The sequence below is a fragment of the Delphinapterus leucas genome, chromosome 4, assembly GCF_059928025.1.
Source record: "Delphinapterus leucas isolate spDelLeu-1000000601 "Yukka" chromosome 4, BTC_Dleu_Yukka2, whole genome shotgun sequence".
NCBI classification, from domain to species: Eukaryota; Metazoa; Chordata; class Mammalia; order Artiodactyla; family Monodontidae; genus Delphinapterus; species Delphinapterus leucas.
In genome coordinates, this window is record NC_143132.1 from 40,046,341 (window position 1) to 40,062,428 (window position 16,088).

At 33.4% G+C, this 16,088-nt stretch overlaps 1 protein-coding gene across 1 annotated transcript; it reads right to left on the reverse strand.

Annotated features, from left to right (window-relative positions):
• Positions 1–166: 166 nt before the first annotated feature.
• On the reverse strand, positions 167–15,706 carry POU1F1 (POU class 1 homeobox 1). The gene is made up of 6 exons (XM_022574699.3): positions 14,571–15,706; positions 11,626–11,775; positions 4,482–4,706; positions 2,304–2,468; positions 1,510–1,570; positions 167–414 (listed from the first exon to the last, which is right to left on the reverse strand). Exons 1-6 carry the CDS (start codon positions 14,710–14,712, stop codon positions 204–206), a joined length of 954 nt encoding a protein of 317 aa, XP_022430407.1. The 5' UTR covers positions 14,713–15,706; the 3' UTR covers positions 167–203.
• Between the last annotated feature and the right edge of the window lie 382 nt (positions 15,707–16,088).

A 16,088-nucleotide genomic window follows, 5' to 3' on the forward strand; every position in this document is an offset into this window, starting at 1 on the left:
GCTTAAAAAGTACAACGTGGCCTCTGAGAATAATTCATCAATATAATTTAAATTGTATTTATTTCTAAAGTAGAAAAGAAAAGCTTCTGCAAAAGTTACTGATAGGATTTTTTTGAAGCTAACCAAAAAAGGAATTTCTATTTTGGCTGGAGAAGAGAAAGGAATGAAAAATAGAAAAACTGGCTATTACACAATAGGAAATCTTATCTGCATTCAAGATGCTCCTTAGAAATAGTAAATAAACTCTGATTCAGACTTGTTTTCACCCGTTTTTCTCTCTGCCTTCGGTTGCAAAACCAAACCCTCACTACTTCTTTCTCCAGGTTCAGTTCTTCAGCCATCCGCAAGATCTCTTGAGAGGAAGGTTTATTCTGTTCTCCAAAATGTCTCTCCAGAGCATCTTTAGCAGCAATACTGGGAGGTGGGGAGATGACAGGAGAGAAAGGGAGATAGGATATTTTTAGGGATGTTTTTGGCAGATCAAAATTGTTAGGTTGAATTTCCTAAATATTAACATAAAAAGGAAATTTAAAGACTCCGAAAACACCTTCAAAGCTCTTCAACAAAGATAAATGTGCAGTTTGTTGAACGTTTGGATGCTTGCTAGTCTTTCGTAGGCTACCTATACCAGAGTCACAGGAAGAAATAAGTAAGGGAACCCAGACATTGTGTTTATCCCACTTTGTGCCACAAGAGGTCACTGACTTACTGAGAAGGAAATAATTCTGTAGGCATTTCTAAATGTCCCCCAGAAATCATTTATTTACAATAAATGAAATGTTTTGTGTACAACTAACCCACTAAAACAAAAACTGTATTTTAGCAATTCCTCTGTGAGCCTCATGGAAATTACAAAAAGATCAATGAACAATCTTTCTGGCTTGAAATGCAAGGAGTTACCTTGAACTTTAAGCAGCTAAAATACTGATGACTAGTTTTGTTATTTGTAATAACATAGATACCATACTGCCAGAGCAAGAATTATGTCTAAAAGGACAATAGAGGGCTTCCCTGGTGGTGCAGTGGTTGACAGTCTGCCTGCCGATGCAGGGGACACGGGTTCGTGCCCCGGTCCGGGAAGATCCCACATGCCGCGGAGCGGCTGGGCCCGTGAGCCATGGCCGCTGAGCCTGTGCGTCCAGAGCCTGTGCTCCGCAACGGGAGAGGCCACAGCAGTGAGAGGCCCGCGTACCGCAAAAAATAAAATAAAAAGGACAATAGAAACGGTCACTCTATTTAGAAGTGATTGTCCAGTTTCTGTTTTATCCAAAACTTGCAGAGTAAAACTGTTCTTGAATCAAACAATACATATTTTTCCATCAAATTTTAAATTTCCAGCTATATCTCACCAGTAATTTATTAAATGTTATGCTTTTTCACCTATCTTATTTTCTTAATTGACTCTATTCATTTTTATGTTATATTGAATCTATATTATGCTTAAATGCTCATTCCATTTGTAAAATATCTTTTTCTTCTCCAGTAACTCTTAATATCTCAAAAGTATACCTGATAGTTGTTCTCCGTTTCCTTTTTCTTTCATTTGCACCCACTTTCTCATTGTATAAAGCTGTGATGGGGAAAAGATGAATAATTACAAAAACAAAGTAAGTCTTTTTATTTTAACTATCAGATTTGGATTCAAAATTTTCTTTATAAAACAATGCAAAATAAAATTACCACACATTTTTGTTTTAAAGTTTTGCAGTCTACATCATTTTAGATTACAAGCCCTAGATTAAAATGTTAACACAGAAATAAATATTAACTTAGCAAAAACAATTGTCTTTCAAATCATATCCCTACTTTTGGTTGGAACACTTGCTCTGAATGCTCTCAAACCTTGCTCTTTATCCAGCCTTGACATTAATATAAGTAGATAATTTTATCACAATAAATTGCTCATCTAGCAATTGCTTGTGTGTGCAAATGCTCTGGCTACACTTATATTAGGTTATGAAAATGATGCATGTATAATTACTACCATATATAGCCCAGAGGCAAAACAATCTGGATGTGTTAAAAAGAATCATTTCACCACTTCACACCTATGCCATATTGTCTAGAAGTTCTCCTTATACCGTTTATTCTCTCACAATTTACATTCCCAGTAAACTTATTTCTACACTTGCTCTGGCCTTGCTTTTTTAGTGTGATGAAACAAGATATTTATTTTTCACGTCAAAGAGAAAAAGCAAACCCAAACCAAACTTCAAGCCTCTCACTTTAGCATTAATCCAACCAAGGGAAGGCATTGTGTTCAGGTTAGAACATCACTGAGTCTCCAGAAACAACTTTAGTACCTCCTACATGCTCGGCTTCCTCCAGCCATTTGGATAATATTGCTTTTAGTTTGCATGCATTTTTGAAGCTGAGCTGCAGGTTTTCAAATCGGCAGATAGTCGTTTGACTGAATTCAGAGCCATGCACAGCTGCCAGGGCTTCCCCAACATTTGTTTGGGTGTATCCTGTGAAAAAACAACAAAGGCCATTAACTTGTTTTTCAAGAAGCATTCATTTTGGTCCATTATTGTACAATTTTGTGTATCTTTGTCAATTACCACTTTTAACCATATATGTGTTGGCAACTTAGAATAACAGTAAGGTTCAGTGTAGAATTGTTCAGTATTTCAAAAAAAAATTCCTTCTAGTTAATAAATTACTTTTTTAGAAGTCAAAAGAATTCAGGTAGGAACATCTGCCATTCATAATATTTAGCCAGATTGGTTAGATGTGTCATAAACACTTTAGAAGACATTTAAAAATTCTCTCTTAATCATTTTTATTAAACATCTGATGATATATACTCAAAATCTATAGTATATTAAATATAATGTATAAAATACATGGTGGTATATCATAAATATTTTTATCTCAACTTTAAGAGTGAAAGATTCAACATGTTGAAGATAAAACTAAGAATTGTGTTTACTTTCCCTAAAAACATGTTTATTATGAGACTTTGATCACATAATATTTTATGTATACCTCCAAGCATATTTATGATATCATTCAGTAATGCTTCTATCTCCAGGCAAAAAGTTCTCATAGATTGTCTCAAACATTTTTAGAATACAAGTTGATATAAGCCATCAATATAGAATTTGAAACATTCACAGCAATATAAATAGCAAATTGAAAATGAATGTTATAAAGATGCCTACTGCTGTGTTTATGACAAATAGTTACTACATATTAATTCAGGGCCTAAGGCTATATACCTGTATGCACAAAATGATTACATATGATGCCCATCAATAAATATCATTAAAAATTACCAGTGGCTCATTTCACAAATGCAAAAGTTTGCACCATCATTTCAATCCATTAAAAAATACATTTCATGCATTAAAATCAAGGTTAATTATTATGGTTATTTACATTAAAAACACTTTTCAATAGAAAGTGAGCAAAGGCTGAGAACAGACAGTTCACAGAAAAGGAATTACACATGACTGTCAAACACATGAAAGAACATCTTTCACTCTTCACTCATAATAAGAGAAATTTAAAATGAAACTACCATGAGGCACCACTTTGACCTATCTGATTTGCAAAGATCCAAAAGATTTAAGCATCTTTTTCCTTCAACAACTATTTTTTTATTCTATGTGCCAGTCACTGTTCTAAGTGCTGAGGATATGCCCCTAAGGAGAAAACAAAAAAGAAATAAATAAACAAAAAACTCCTGCTTTCATGGAGCTCATATTCTGAAGGGTGGCAAAAGACACACCTATGGTGGTAGTAAAATTTGGTACAACTTCCACAGAGACCAATTTGACATCTATCGAGATTCCAAACACACATACTCTTTGATCAGGCAATTTTGCTTTTAACACTTTCCCTTCACATGTATTTATATAGGTGCAAAATGACATTTATGAAGTTAATTATTGTGGTATTGTTTTCAGTAGCATAAGATTAAAGGCCATATAAATTCCATCAGCAGGAGACTGGTAGTATATTCATAAAATGGAAATTGGCAGATGCATTACAGAAAGCTCTCTAAAAAACTAATATTGAAAGCTCTCCAAAACAAATAGTTAAATGAAAAAAAATCTGTATGAAGAAATATATGTATCTGCTTGTATGTATATGCATAAAATACCTCTGGAAGGCCACACAGCACTGATAAACAGGAAAAACAAGCAGAAGGGATATATTTCACTTAAACCTTTTTAGCCTTTGAATCATACAAAGGTATCTCTTCAAATAAAATATAGGTAAAAAAGGCACTTCAAAACTTATCTCTGAAAAGGAGTACCATTAATTTAGAAATCTATGTATTTTGGCTACTAAGAATTTACAGGGAAATGAAGGCTTTTGTGGGTGTTTCATCATTCGAGTAACTTACTTCCACAGTAGAGATGTAGAATGAGAACTGTCTTGGACTTTTGAGCAGAGTGTAAGAGACTGAACAGTAACAGAGTAAGAATTTGCAGAGCAGGTTGTGTGCCCCACTGCTCATAACAAGCACATACCTAGCTTAATTCTTCTCACTTTAAATTCATTGGCAAACTTTTCAAGTTCTCGGATTTCTGGAGAATCCATGTCTATTGGCTCTTCAGCCAACTTGCTTTTCCGCCTGAGCTCCTGCTTGAAATCAGCGGCTGTGAGGTCCTCTGCCAGGAGAGGCTGGTGCATGGGAGGAAAGCCATGACTCAAGGTGTGGTCGGGAAACTTATAAAGACAAGGGGCTAAGCTCCCTGTAACAGCAAGAAAAGGAAAGGACCGTTTGTAATTATCCCCCATTTCTATACATGCAACAGTTTGGCCCATAAGATTATTGTGACAGCCAGTCTCAATTCTGAAAGGTTACCTGACATTCAGTCTTCTGAAATAGAAGAGTAACTTAGTATAAATGCGAGGATTTATTTTCCACCTTCCTGTGAGCAGCAAAAACAAAGATAATGCAAAGCCAAAGGGAAGAAGCAGGGACTTGCAAATAATTAAAATAGAAATAAGCAAATTTCACAGAAGTGTGAGTTTTCCATCATTTTTTTCTCTTAAAAGACATCTATTCCTGGGAATCTGAGGTTCAACTTTAACCAGAATGTACATATTCATCTCTGTTTTCTTAATTCATTGAACAAATAATCTATGATGTTTGTTATAATCAGGTACGTGGTTAAAGGCTATGCCGGGAAGTTTTCGTAGGATTGAAAAATTGATTTTACATTATTAAGAAACCCCACTGATTTTTCAGTAAATGCTTAATTTAGTAAAGGCGGGTAAAAAGAAAATTATGAGAACACAAAATACATTAATATGTTTAAATAGATTCGACGTTAAAAAGCGACAAACATTAACAAAAAGTAATTTTTAAAGTTCTATTAAAAAGTCAGCAACAAGAGTTCTTGAAAAGTATAAAATATAATGGAATCACTTCTTGACAATTATTTAGGAAGCAAAATTAAGTGGCAAGGAAGGGTGCAGTTCTAGATATGATAGGTAATCACCCATAAATGATGAAGCATTGAATCCATTTAGTGAGTTAAATAAATCACAAAAAACTAAAAGAGTTAATTTTTTAATTGCTTCTAGATTTCATTCTTCATTTGGAAAGAAGAGTCTGCCTCAGTTGTGGAGCGTGGGTGAGAGGATGGTATAAGCCAAACTCCCACACATTTTATTTCTGTTTTCTTCATCAGTACTTTACATTTTTGTTCATAGAGATTTAACTTTAATTTATATTAAATGACACCTGTATAACCAAGACATTTTGATGTAAATAAAATATGCAATAATTAATAATCTTTCTTATGAGTATAAATAAGTATTTAAACTAAAAATAAATGATTACAGAATACCTGCAGTAATCATTCTTAGAAACTTACTGAAAAAATACATCGAGTTTATGCTACCTATAATTTCTCTAAATATACATTCACAAGTCAGACATGAGTAATAGTGTATTTTGCCAGGATATATAAAGCTCACATTAATATATCAACACGTAATGAGCAAAGAATAGTGTAAGTCAGCAAATTGTTGGCTTATATTATTTACATGAGAATATGTAATTATATAATGTACCCCTATCCAGTAGATTATATTACTTTTCTGAAGCAAAATACACATGCAATTGAGAAATTAAACAAAATAGCATAAAATAAATTTAGCCGTTTCACAGATGTAAAAAATATACAAAAGAAACTATTCCTGTCTAGAGCAATTAATGTTACTTCTCAAAATCAAAATTATCCAGTTTTATTCTTTTTTTAATATCAATTTTTAATTTATTACATAACTCAATTTGTTAATGTTTATTACCTTTAGGGTTCATTTTTAGCTTTCTATTAGTTTTAGATTTCTGCTAGTTGAACTAAAAGAAAGGACTAATATATAAAAAAGAAAACTGATCACTTTTATTTTAACATTTACTTAATATTTATCTCAAGACTTTTCTTTTGCTTTCCTTTCAGAGTTGAATCTTACACATATGAAAAAATCTTCACTTCTTTCGTCATTCAGAAAGAGCAAATGCCACTTAATACACTTAATGATGAAATACTCTGAGAAACAGTAAAAACAGAGAGACAAATCAGGCTGCTGTTTTATTTTGCATATTTAATGTATTTTAAGGCACTTTGGATAACTCATGTAATCTGTGTCAAATTATTTTTATTTCACATAAGTAATTTGTTGCATATCGTTTACATGAGATGCAGAAAGGTCTGAATTTGTTAGCAATCTTGATCACTCTTTTCAATTTTTCTTGCTGATAATAGTTGCACTGCTACAAAGTCTGTACTCAGGGAAATCAAATGACTTTAAGGATTTCTGCATCTTAAACATATTTGGCTACATTAAACAAACGCTCTCAGACAAAAGTATTATATTTATTTAATAAAATATTGGAAGTGTGCCATCTCTATTTCTGGAAAATTTTAAAGCTAGTTTATACATTATAAATACTCTGGAGAAATGCACATTTAACAAATAAATTTGAACATGAGTCCATAAGAAGTACACAGAAAATACCATGTTCAAAAGTCTGGCATCCAGAGGAAAAAGGAAAGCACAATGTGTGACATGTTTTTATTTTCCGTTAATTGAAAGTATCCACAATTATCTGCAAGGACACGGTTTTCCTGGAGCTAACCTTAAACAGAAATTCATGACAGTCACAAGCACAGCCAAACAACCTGTGGTTTCTATCATATGATCCTATATTTGGCAGAAAATGGGGAGTGATTGGTATGGTATACATGACAAGATATTTAAAAATTTTTTCTAAAGCCTGGATTTTTGAAAAGTCAGGTTGGGGAGGAGGAGAATAAGATGCAGTGAGTCATGTGCCGCAGAAATTTCATGAACAATTTCCAAAACATTGCTAAAGCAAAATTGTCTATAAGCCTAGAACAAGTGCACACCTAAATAGCTTGGAAGTGTTTGTACATTCTTTACAGCCCAAGATGGATTTTCACACTGCGGATTAATCCACCACAGCCTTTCTGAACCGCTCTGCATGTGCTTCTGGGGGGCGGAGGAGGGAGAGGAACAGAGGTGAGTCTTTTAAAGCAGGTGATGGGGAGGCCATGGTCTTGCCTTGCGGGGACCTGGCTCAAGGTTCTGTGATTCAGGGCAGGGGCCTCTTCTGCATCATGTGGCTCAGCCAGATGCTAACTGACAACATCTCTGAGGTTATGAAGATTTAAAAGAACAAACAGGGAAAGCAGAGGGACACAGTAAAATACTCCTACCTTGCTGTAGACATGCACAGCAAAGTACATTTGAATATCTCCATTTCTTTTTTTTTTTTGTCCTCATGCATAACAACGTGAAACAAATCATAAATTTGAATTGTGATTTTTTTTCTCTTTTGTGCATTTGTACATCCTATTCACGTACAACAGGGTCCTTTTCCTGGTTTTATAAATTAGGTTGATTTGGAGCATAGCCATGCCTGTTTGTTTAAATACTGCCTGTGGCTGCTTTACAATCACCGAGTTGTGTAGTTGAGACAGAGGCTACAAAATTTAGGGAAAATACATAGAGTCAGTGCTACTGAAAGTCCTTTCATGATCCAGAGGCAAAAGATGGTCAGAATTACTCCTTCCCTTATTGTCAACACAACCAGAATAAGTTAGGGAAAAGTAAGACTAAATAAAAGAAAAAAATGAAACAGAAAAAAAATAAAAGACAACTTAAGAATGAAGAGATGGGCTCCAAAGTAGACTATTTCTCTATGTCACTGTCAAACAGATTTCTGTTACCCTTTGCCTTAGCCCAGGTGTAAAGGGCACTTGCAGCCATACTAGTCTTTTCTCTTATTATCCACTTCTCATAAGAAAAGAACATCCATCTTCTTGATTAATTCTCCAATATCAGCTATTTTGCGTTCCTGATAAAATTAATTTTTAAGCAAGGACTCTTACAGCACATCTTGGGTGGCCATTATGTCATAACCTTGCTGGATTTAGCAATCATTACCATATAGCTGATTTGCCCAGTTTCCACAGGACGGTGGACAAAGTACGCAACTCATTAAGCTTGTTTTCTAACTTGGACCCAGCTTTAGAAACTGGAGAAGAGACACAATGTCAGATACCCAGGAATCAGAGTTTTGAAGGGTTTTTGTTGTTATTTTGTTTTATTTTGTGTTTTTCCAGAAGAGATTTTTGAATAGCATTTATAATTCCCTGTTTCCTATTATCTATACTGTAGGCTGTTGAATTACCTAAGTTCTCAGGAGAAAAGAGACAGAAGAAGAAATGTAACTAAGGATGTATCTGAAGAGAAGATCAAGGAGAAAGCCAGGTTGAGTTGGTACAAAGTTGCCACAACTCAACTCTGATAGACCTGTGGTACCCACTGCAACTTGGATATGAAGAGACTGACACTTGGAGATGCTGACTTGAACAAGGTTTGTAATTAGTTCCTGGTGTGGCTAATTCATTTCATCCAATCAGTCATTCTCTTTGGTGTGCCCACACCTGGTCTATGAAGCACAGTGGATTCATCTGGTGATTAGAGTCCTCCCTACCAACCTTATCAAAATATTAGCTATAGCTCTTGTCTTCCGATGGGTTATCAATTTAATGAAATGCTCAAACTAAATGTAAGCATCAGAGTATAGTGACAAAATAACCGTATTCAAATAAAGCAATTTCACACCCTTTGAAATATGGTTCTTTCTGCAGCTTCGCTTTTATATGGAGTATGTGACAATGCATCTGTCTTTGTTGTTGATGATTAAACGCTTCTGTGGATTGTGTGGAAGCAGCCGATTTGATGAACGCCTTGAGACTTCTCAGAAAATTCAAATGACATTGCCAGGTTTCTCGTGTTTTTTATACCTTTTCTGAATTCCTGAATACTTCTGAATTCTTGTGTTTTACAACTCAATTTGTGTAGCTTCTCTGGGGATGACGGCAGAAAGGTTCAGATTCTCTGAGATTTAATCGGCCATGATGCAAAGGCTAATTACCAAATATATGTCAAAATAGTGACATTGTAACAAATTATAAAGCACACCATATTTTAATGATATCCCTCTCAAAAAATATTCAAATATAATCTCTATGCTTGCTATGGTGAATATTTCTTTCAGTGACAAAATATATGTAACTTTGGTTTAAGACTACAACAATACCTCCAAATCTTAGGGCAATTTTTCTCGTGATTGTCACCAACCCAGGCTTTGAATCATTTTAAAGTGCTTTTCCAGGGGCCTCTCCTTTTTAACTTTTAATGAGGAAGAGTGTTTGCTGAGCCTGCCAGGGAAACTTGTACCAGCACAATCTGAGCTGCCTGTGGACTCTCAGTGTGAACCTGGGCCTGTTCTCTCCAATCCTGGAAATTGGAAGGGTGTTAGATTTCTCAAGCCAGCTGTGAACTCCACAGACACTGGCCTAGATCTGGTGAGAGGGAGGTGGTAGCAAAATCCATCTAAAAGTATTTGGTCTGTGGCTGGTTTTATCTTTGTGCCAACCTCAATCCATTCCTGCCACTTGCTGGGTATAGAGGGAGCCTATAGTTGTACTGGGGTTCCTGGAACTTACTGTGAAGGATGAGCAAGGCCTTTTTCCTCTAAGAAAGGGCAGCACGTCGCCATGAGCTTGTTATTTCCAGTCTCCATAATCAAAATGTGGTGGAGACCACAGAAAGAATTCTGCCTGCACCTCTAGTGGCTAAATGCATATTATTCTATTTTAAAATGAAAATAGTTCATCATCAAGAGCTGTTCTCATTAACCATGAATACTGATTAACTACTACGTATATGAATCATAAATGATCTGTTTTCAAAGAGGAAGAGAAAATATGGCTTTCTTTATTTCTTACTTATTAAAGAGAGACATTAGGATTTACAGGTAACCATTAAGAACTTCAGTTTTCATTTTATATAAAGGTGAGGATACTAGTTTATTCAGAATGCTGCCTAATAGAAGGTAAAAGAAGCTAATTTGTTCTGGATTATTTTATTTTAAAGTTTTAATGTTTTATTGAGTCTTAAACTGAGAAATTCTGAGAAATGAAAGGTTGGTGAACTAAATTCTTTGTTCAATTTTATTTCAAATGTATAAGCATAAATCCACATTTGATGTTTTATTACCTACTCTGGATAACAAAACACAAGAAAAGATTTCCCTAATATGTGATTTCTCTATCCAGAGTTTCTCAATATCACACAAGCGTGCACACAAACACACACACACACACACACTCACATTCTCCCATAGATCCTTGGTAGTTTATTGTTACCCACAGTATTTCTCTCCCTGCTGCAGAAATAAATATAAAAGATTAAGGGATACCCCAAAAAAACTTCTGTGCCCAGCAAAATTGTTTCTATGGCCATATCCTAAAATTAAGTCATAAATTTTGTAATGAGTGGATCTCTTAGGTCATATTTTCTTTTCCTTAAGAAATGTGCTATCAATATCTTCACGCAAGTGTCAACAAACAAGTAGTTTATCTTGATCTAGTGATGCTTTACTTATCCAAAGGGAAAAAAGATACGTAACTTGAACTATTTCAATCTCATCTAAGACTCAGAAGCATCTCAGACAGGGCTGCCAAAGACTCAACTATTGCTAAAGCAGCTGCAAATCACTCTTAGCCTTCAATGTCTTATTTATCTTTATGGACCAAATGGCCAGAAGAAATATTGTGGTGAGGAGAATGTTCTAGAAGTTGGTCTATCTGCTTTGGTAGCCACATAAGATTACTGAGCACTTGAAATATGGCTAGTGCAACTGAGAAACTGAATTTTAAATTTGACCTTAGTTTAGTTAATTTACATCTAAATTTAAATAGACACATAAGGCTAGCGGCTACCTTATTATTACTGTAGGCAAGCCCACTAATGGCATAAACAAGTGACAATGAGCAGTTTGGCAGTAGAGAATTAAAATAAAAATCATACAAAGCAAACACAAGAGTTAAGAAGCATAGCAGTTCAGAGCTGGGTAGAATAGGGGCAATCAGGTATAACTATTATGGTCTCTGAAGACATCACAGATCAGAAAACATTTCAATAAGCGGTGGTTTTACCAGCATTTCCAAGGTTGAGAGATCTGAAATTCATGATATACTCTGGTCAAGATTCCCTCAGACCCAGGAAATCCATCCAAGTGTCCCCAAACTCAATCTTATATGTAAAGACAATTTTTCTTACCTGCCATCACTCCATAGGTCGATGACTGGTTTCCATAATGACAGGAAGGAACAGAATAATGAAGTCCTGTGGCTGTGTTTCCCAATGTTGTCACCAAGAAATATGTGCACAAACATTTAGGAGTTTGGATCAAAGACAAAATAGACGGGACTGGTAAGAAAATGTACGAGGATTCAAGACACATTCGTTTCATTTCAAAAGTACACGTTTAAGCTGTTCTTAAAGTTATACGCCAATAATTTGTTCTCATTTGGGGGCGGTTCTCTGATGAGTAGGTTAAAACTAGAGGTTGAAATTTGTCTCAAATAATGAGATCATGAATCATCAAAGTGGACTAGAGCCTTCATTAATTATATCCTGTGCTCTGTGTTGGGGTGATTGACCAGTTTGAAACTTGGCTAATCGGAAGTAGCCGAATTCTCGCAGGTTCCACTCAATATAGACATTGCAAAGAACAGACGAGAGGATAGTTTCTTAAAATTCTTGTATAACATAGTATAATAATGGTCTTTTTCTGGAACAATGAATACAGAAATCAACTCCTGATCAGTCTTTACTTCTGCTTATTCACCTAACAATTTTTTTCTATCAAAGAGGAAATGGTAGAGCCACTAGCCTTTTACTGGATATAATAATAAAAACCCCACTAAGTTCAGAGGCTTATGAAAAGCCTGTGACAATGTACAATGTATTTAGGCTGGTGTTGAAACCATGAGGTTGTAGGTTTTCTTCATGCACACAACTAATTCAACAATTCTAATGATGAAGCTGGTCAAAAAATAAGTTCGTTGATTGTTGAGTAACTTGAGGTTTATAAAGGTTGAACCTAGCATATAAACTTAACCTCGTTTATAAATAGTTATAGGTTTCATTGAATTAATGTATATGATGAAAGTATAAATTTGAATTACTAAACTTTTATCAAGCTTTAAACATGAATAACAATGGACTACTGACAATAAAATCACTAGCCAACATTTTCTTATCTATTTTATTTTCGATTTTTTTCATGATATCCTGAATGTAGTGGTGGATTTTCATAAATAAAATTGTATCTTCTTGAATAATATGAGATATTATAAAGAATAGATTTAGAATCCTTTGAAAATATATGGTCTACCGATTAAAGACAAAATTTCTTCAGAACGTAAAACATATTTTCTCTAACTATAACTCAATTTTTAATATTTTAAAATATCTGCATAAATTTTCATTTTATAACTGACAGAGAGAGAACTGAAATCATTTTACTTTATAATGATTACTATGCATTCCAAAATTAAACAAATAAACATGAAATGCATTCAATATCTAAGTGCTCTTCCCATTATAATCACTGTTTTTAATTCCTTACTTAGAAAATTAGATGTATATGATTACAATTTGATGGAAAAAGTATAAAAAGCAATGTTATTGTTATTTAAAACACGTTAGGTCACTTTTATTGATTATGAATTTTTTTACTTCCAAGGTTAAAATACCTTTTGTCTTTCTGATGTGGGGAAGTAGTGTAAAAGGGTAGGCTAACTTACTAAATACACTATTTATTTATTTTTAAATTATTTATTTATACATAATTATTTATAAATTAGTTATAAATAATATTTATAAATTAGTTATAAATTATTTATTTATACATTATTTACTTATTTTTAAATAAATAGGGTTTTGACCTAAACTTGCTTAATTTTAACCTCAATTCCTAATTTTACTTTTATTCTAGCCAAATACTATCCACACACAGTAGATTAAGCAAACAATGCATTATCCTTCTCATCACCAACCTATATAAATGCCTATTATGTAAAATATACAATTAGCTATGTGATGATTGTTTAAATTTATTTATACCACAACTCCTTGATAAAAATACTTTATTACATTTTCCAAAAAATATGTTTGAGGATATTTTCATTAGTACATTTTAAATTAAATTCTGAGAATGTTTAGTAGATAAAAAATCACTGCATTAATAATTTTCCCAAAGTCTAAATATATGATCTCTAGATACTTTAAAATTCAGCCGAAGATTAGTGCCAAACTTACGTATAAGTTTGAAAGCTGCTTAATTATAACAAAAGATAAGGCTAAAATACTTTAAATCAGCATATAAATGTATCAACTCAAATTTTGATTTTTAAATGTATAAAATTTAGTTCATATTTAGATTGCTTTTAAAACAAGTGGAAAGTGCTGTTAAACAGAAGACATTTACTCAACTCAAGACTGTTTATAAATCAACTTCAAAACACTTTGTTACTGCATAAAAAATTGACACATTAACAAAATATACTTATTTGCTTGGTTGTGTTTGAGACAATATATTTGAATTCTCAAGTTTAATTTTCATTTAAGAAAGTTATATAAGAAAATATAAAAACTTTGAAGTCTCTTCAGAACTCAATTTTGAGAAAATTCAACTCAGTCCATGGGCTCTAAATATAATATTGCCTCTAGATTTGATTTCTGAGTTTTTAATTATGCTAAAAATTAAAGTAATTAAAGTAATACTTTAAATTAAAGTATTTAAGTAATTAAAGTATTTAAGTAATTAAAGTAATTCAGTATTTAAATACTTAATTATTTTATTCTTTGAAACCCATTGTTGTTGGGAATCATTCAGTTGTGTTTACTGTGAGGTGTATGACTGTTTTTAGACATGGTAGTAAATGTAATCTAAAAACCAAATAAATCTCAGACTCACTGTTTACTTATATAGAAAACAGATCTCTTTTATAATAAAACCAACAATAATAGAAATTACTACACTTACTAATATTTCTTGAAAATTTTCTTAGGCATTTTGACCTCTTCAATATCCTGAATATTTAACTTAACACCAATGAAAATAAAAGAAGCAATGAGATTCTAAACTAACAAGATTCAAAGCGTCCACCCTGACATGTTAGGCCCAGCCACATGTAGACGGTTATTGGAGTCAGTACCTGTGGACATCACGTTGGTGGCGTGGTTGGAGACTGGTAGGCACTCGGCAGCGCTGTGATGCATTATCAGAGGCAGAGTTGCAGAAGACTCAGAATTCAGAGGTATAAAGGTATCAGCCGAAGTAAAAGGTTGGCAACTCATTCCCACAAAAGAGTAGAAAAATGAGGAGAAGTCTGCTCCTCAAGTCAGAGTTTTATTATATCACCATCTCAAAGGGCCGTTTCAAATCTCACTACCTGCATATATACATCAGGGAGGCTCTGAGCACCAGGAGGGCGCGTGCTGGTATTTATACTGCAGGGAAATCCCTTTATACATGTTAATCGTCTTTTCCCAGGGGTATTGCTTCATCAATCTGGACAGTCTTCCTTCTTACCCAAACATAATCCATGCCCAAGAGGGGAAGCTGGTTCTTGGGTACAGACTGAAGGCCAAGGAGAAATATGAAACTTTATTTGACAACTTCAGTAATTCAGACGTTTTAGAAAGGAATCAAGAGCTTAAAAAAAAAAAGTGTTCCTCAAAGAAATAACACTACAATGAATTGAAAAACACTAGGTGTGTTTTTGCTACTAACAAAATGATAAATTTATACATATGAGATATTTTTCTTTTTTCATAACCTCATTAAATCTGAAAAATAACAAAACAAGAGAAGTACATGCTACATAATTTTAAGAAGCAGAATTTTTAAGTTTAAATTGAAAGAAGCATAAAAGACTAAATGTGAGAATGAATATATTGCCAACTAGTGATTCACACTCAATATAATTCTGAAAAACTATAAAAACAATTGAATTTTTACTATATCACAAATAGAAAATGATAAAATATTAAATAAAATTGTAGTAATTTGTAGAGAAGATGAACATTAGTGATAGTATCTCTCCCTCGGTTTCAATTTATTCAACAAGAACATACACTTAGTGAGCTCTTACTAGATGTCAACACTATTCTAGTCACTTTCTACAGTTATGTCAGCAAATGTCACATCTTTGTGAGATCTGTACCATTCTCACTAACCTTGATTGTGCCAGAGCCTCTGATCTTTACCATTCCGCTCCAGAACCTGCACTGGGTGTAAACTTTCCACACAAAATATATTGACATTATAATAGTATGAAAAAAATAATATACTATAAACAATTGATTCAAAGATAATTATCAGTATAATGATTTCACAATGATCATGATTTCTACATATAAATGAATGAATGCAATATTGTCTTTATTATGTATACTAGGGATAATATAGGGACCAGAAGTAACCTGACAGGCATAGATATTACTGACATAAGCAAGGACTTATGCTCCATTAGATATTTTTGAAATTTTATATTATGGAATATTTACCTTGGAATTGGTTGCTTTGTGCTAAATTTAATGTTATTGATGAGAATACACTTTCAAAAACTTGAAATTTGAACGCTTGTCATTAACCAGTTAATATTTTGTAGGAAAAAGATGTTATAAGGTTGCCCAAATCATGAGATATTGCCTGAAAATATTTATTGTAA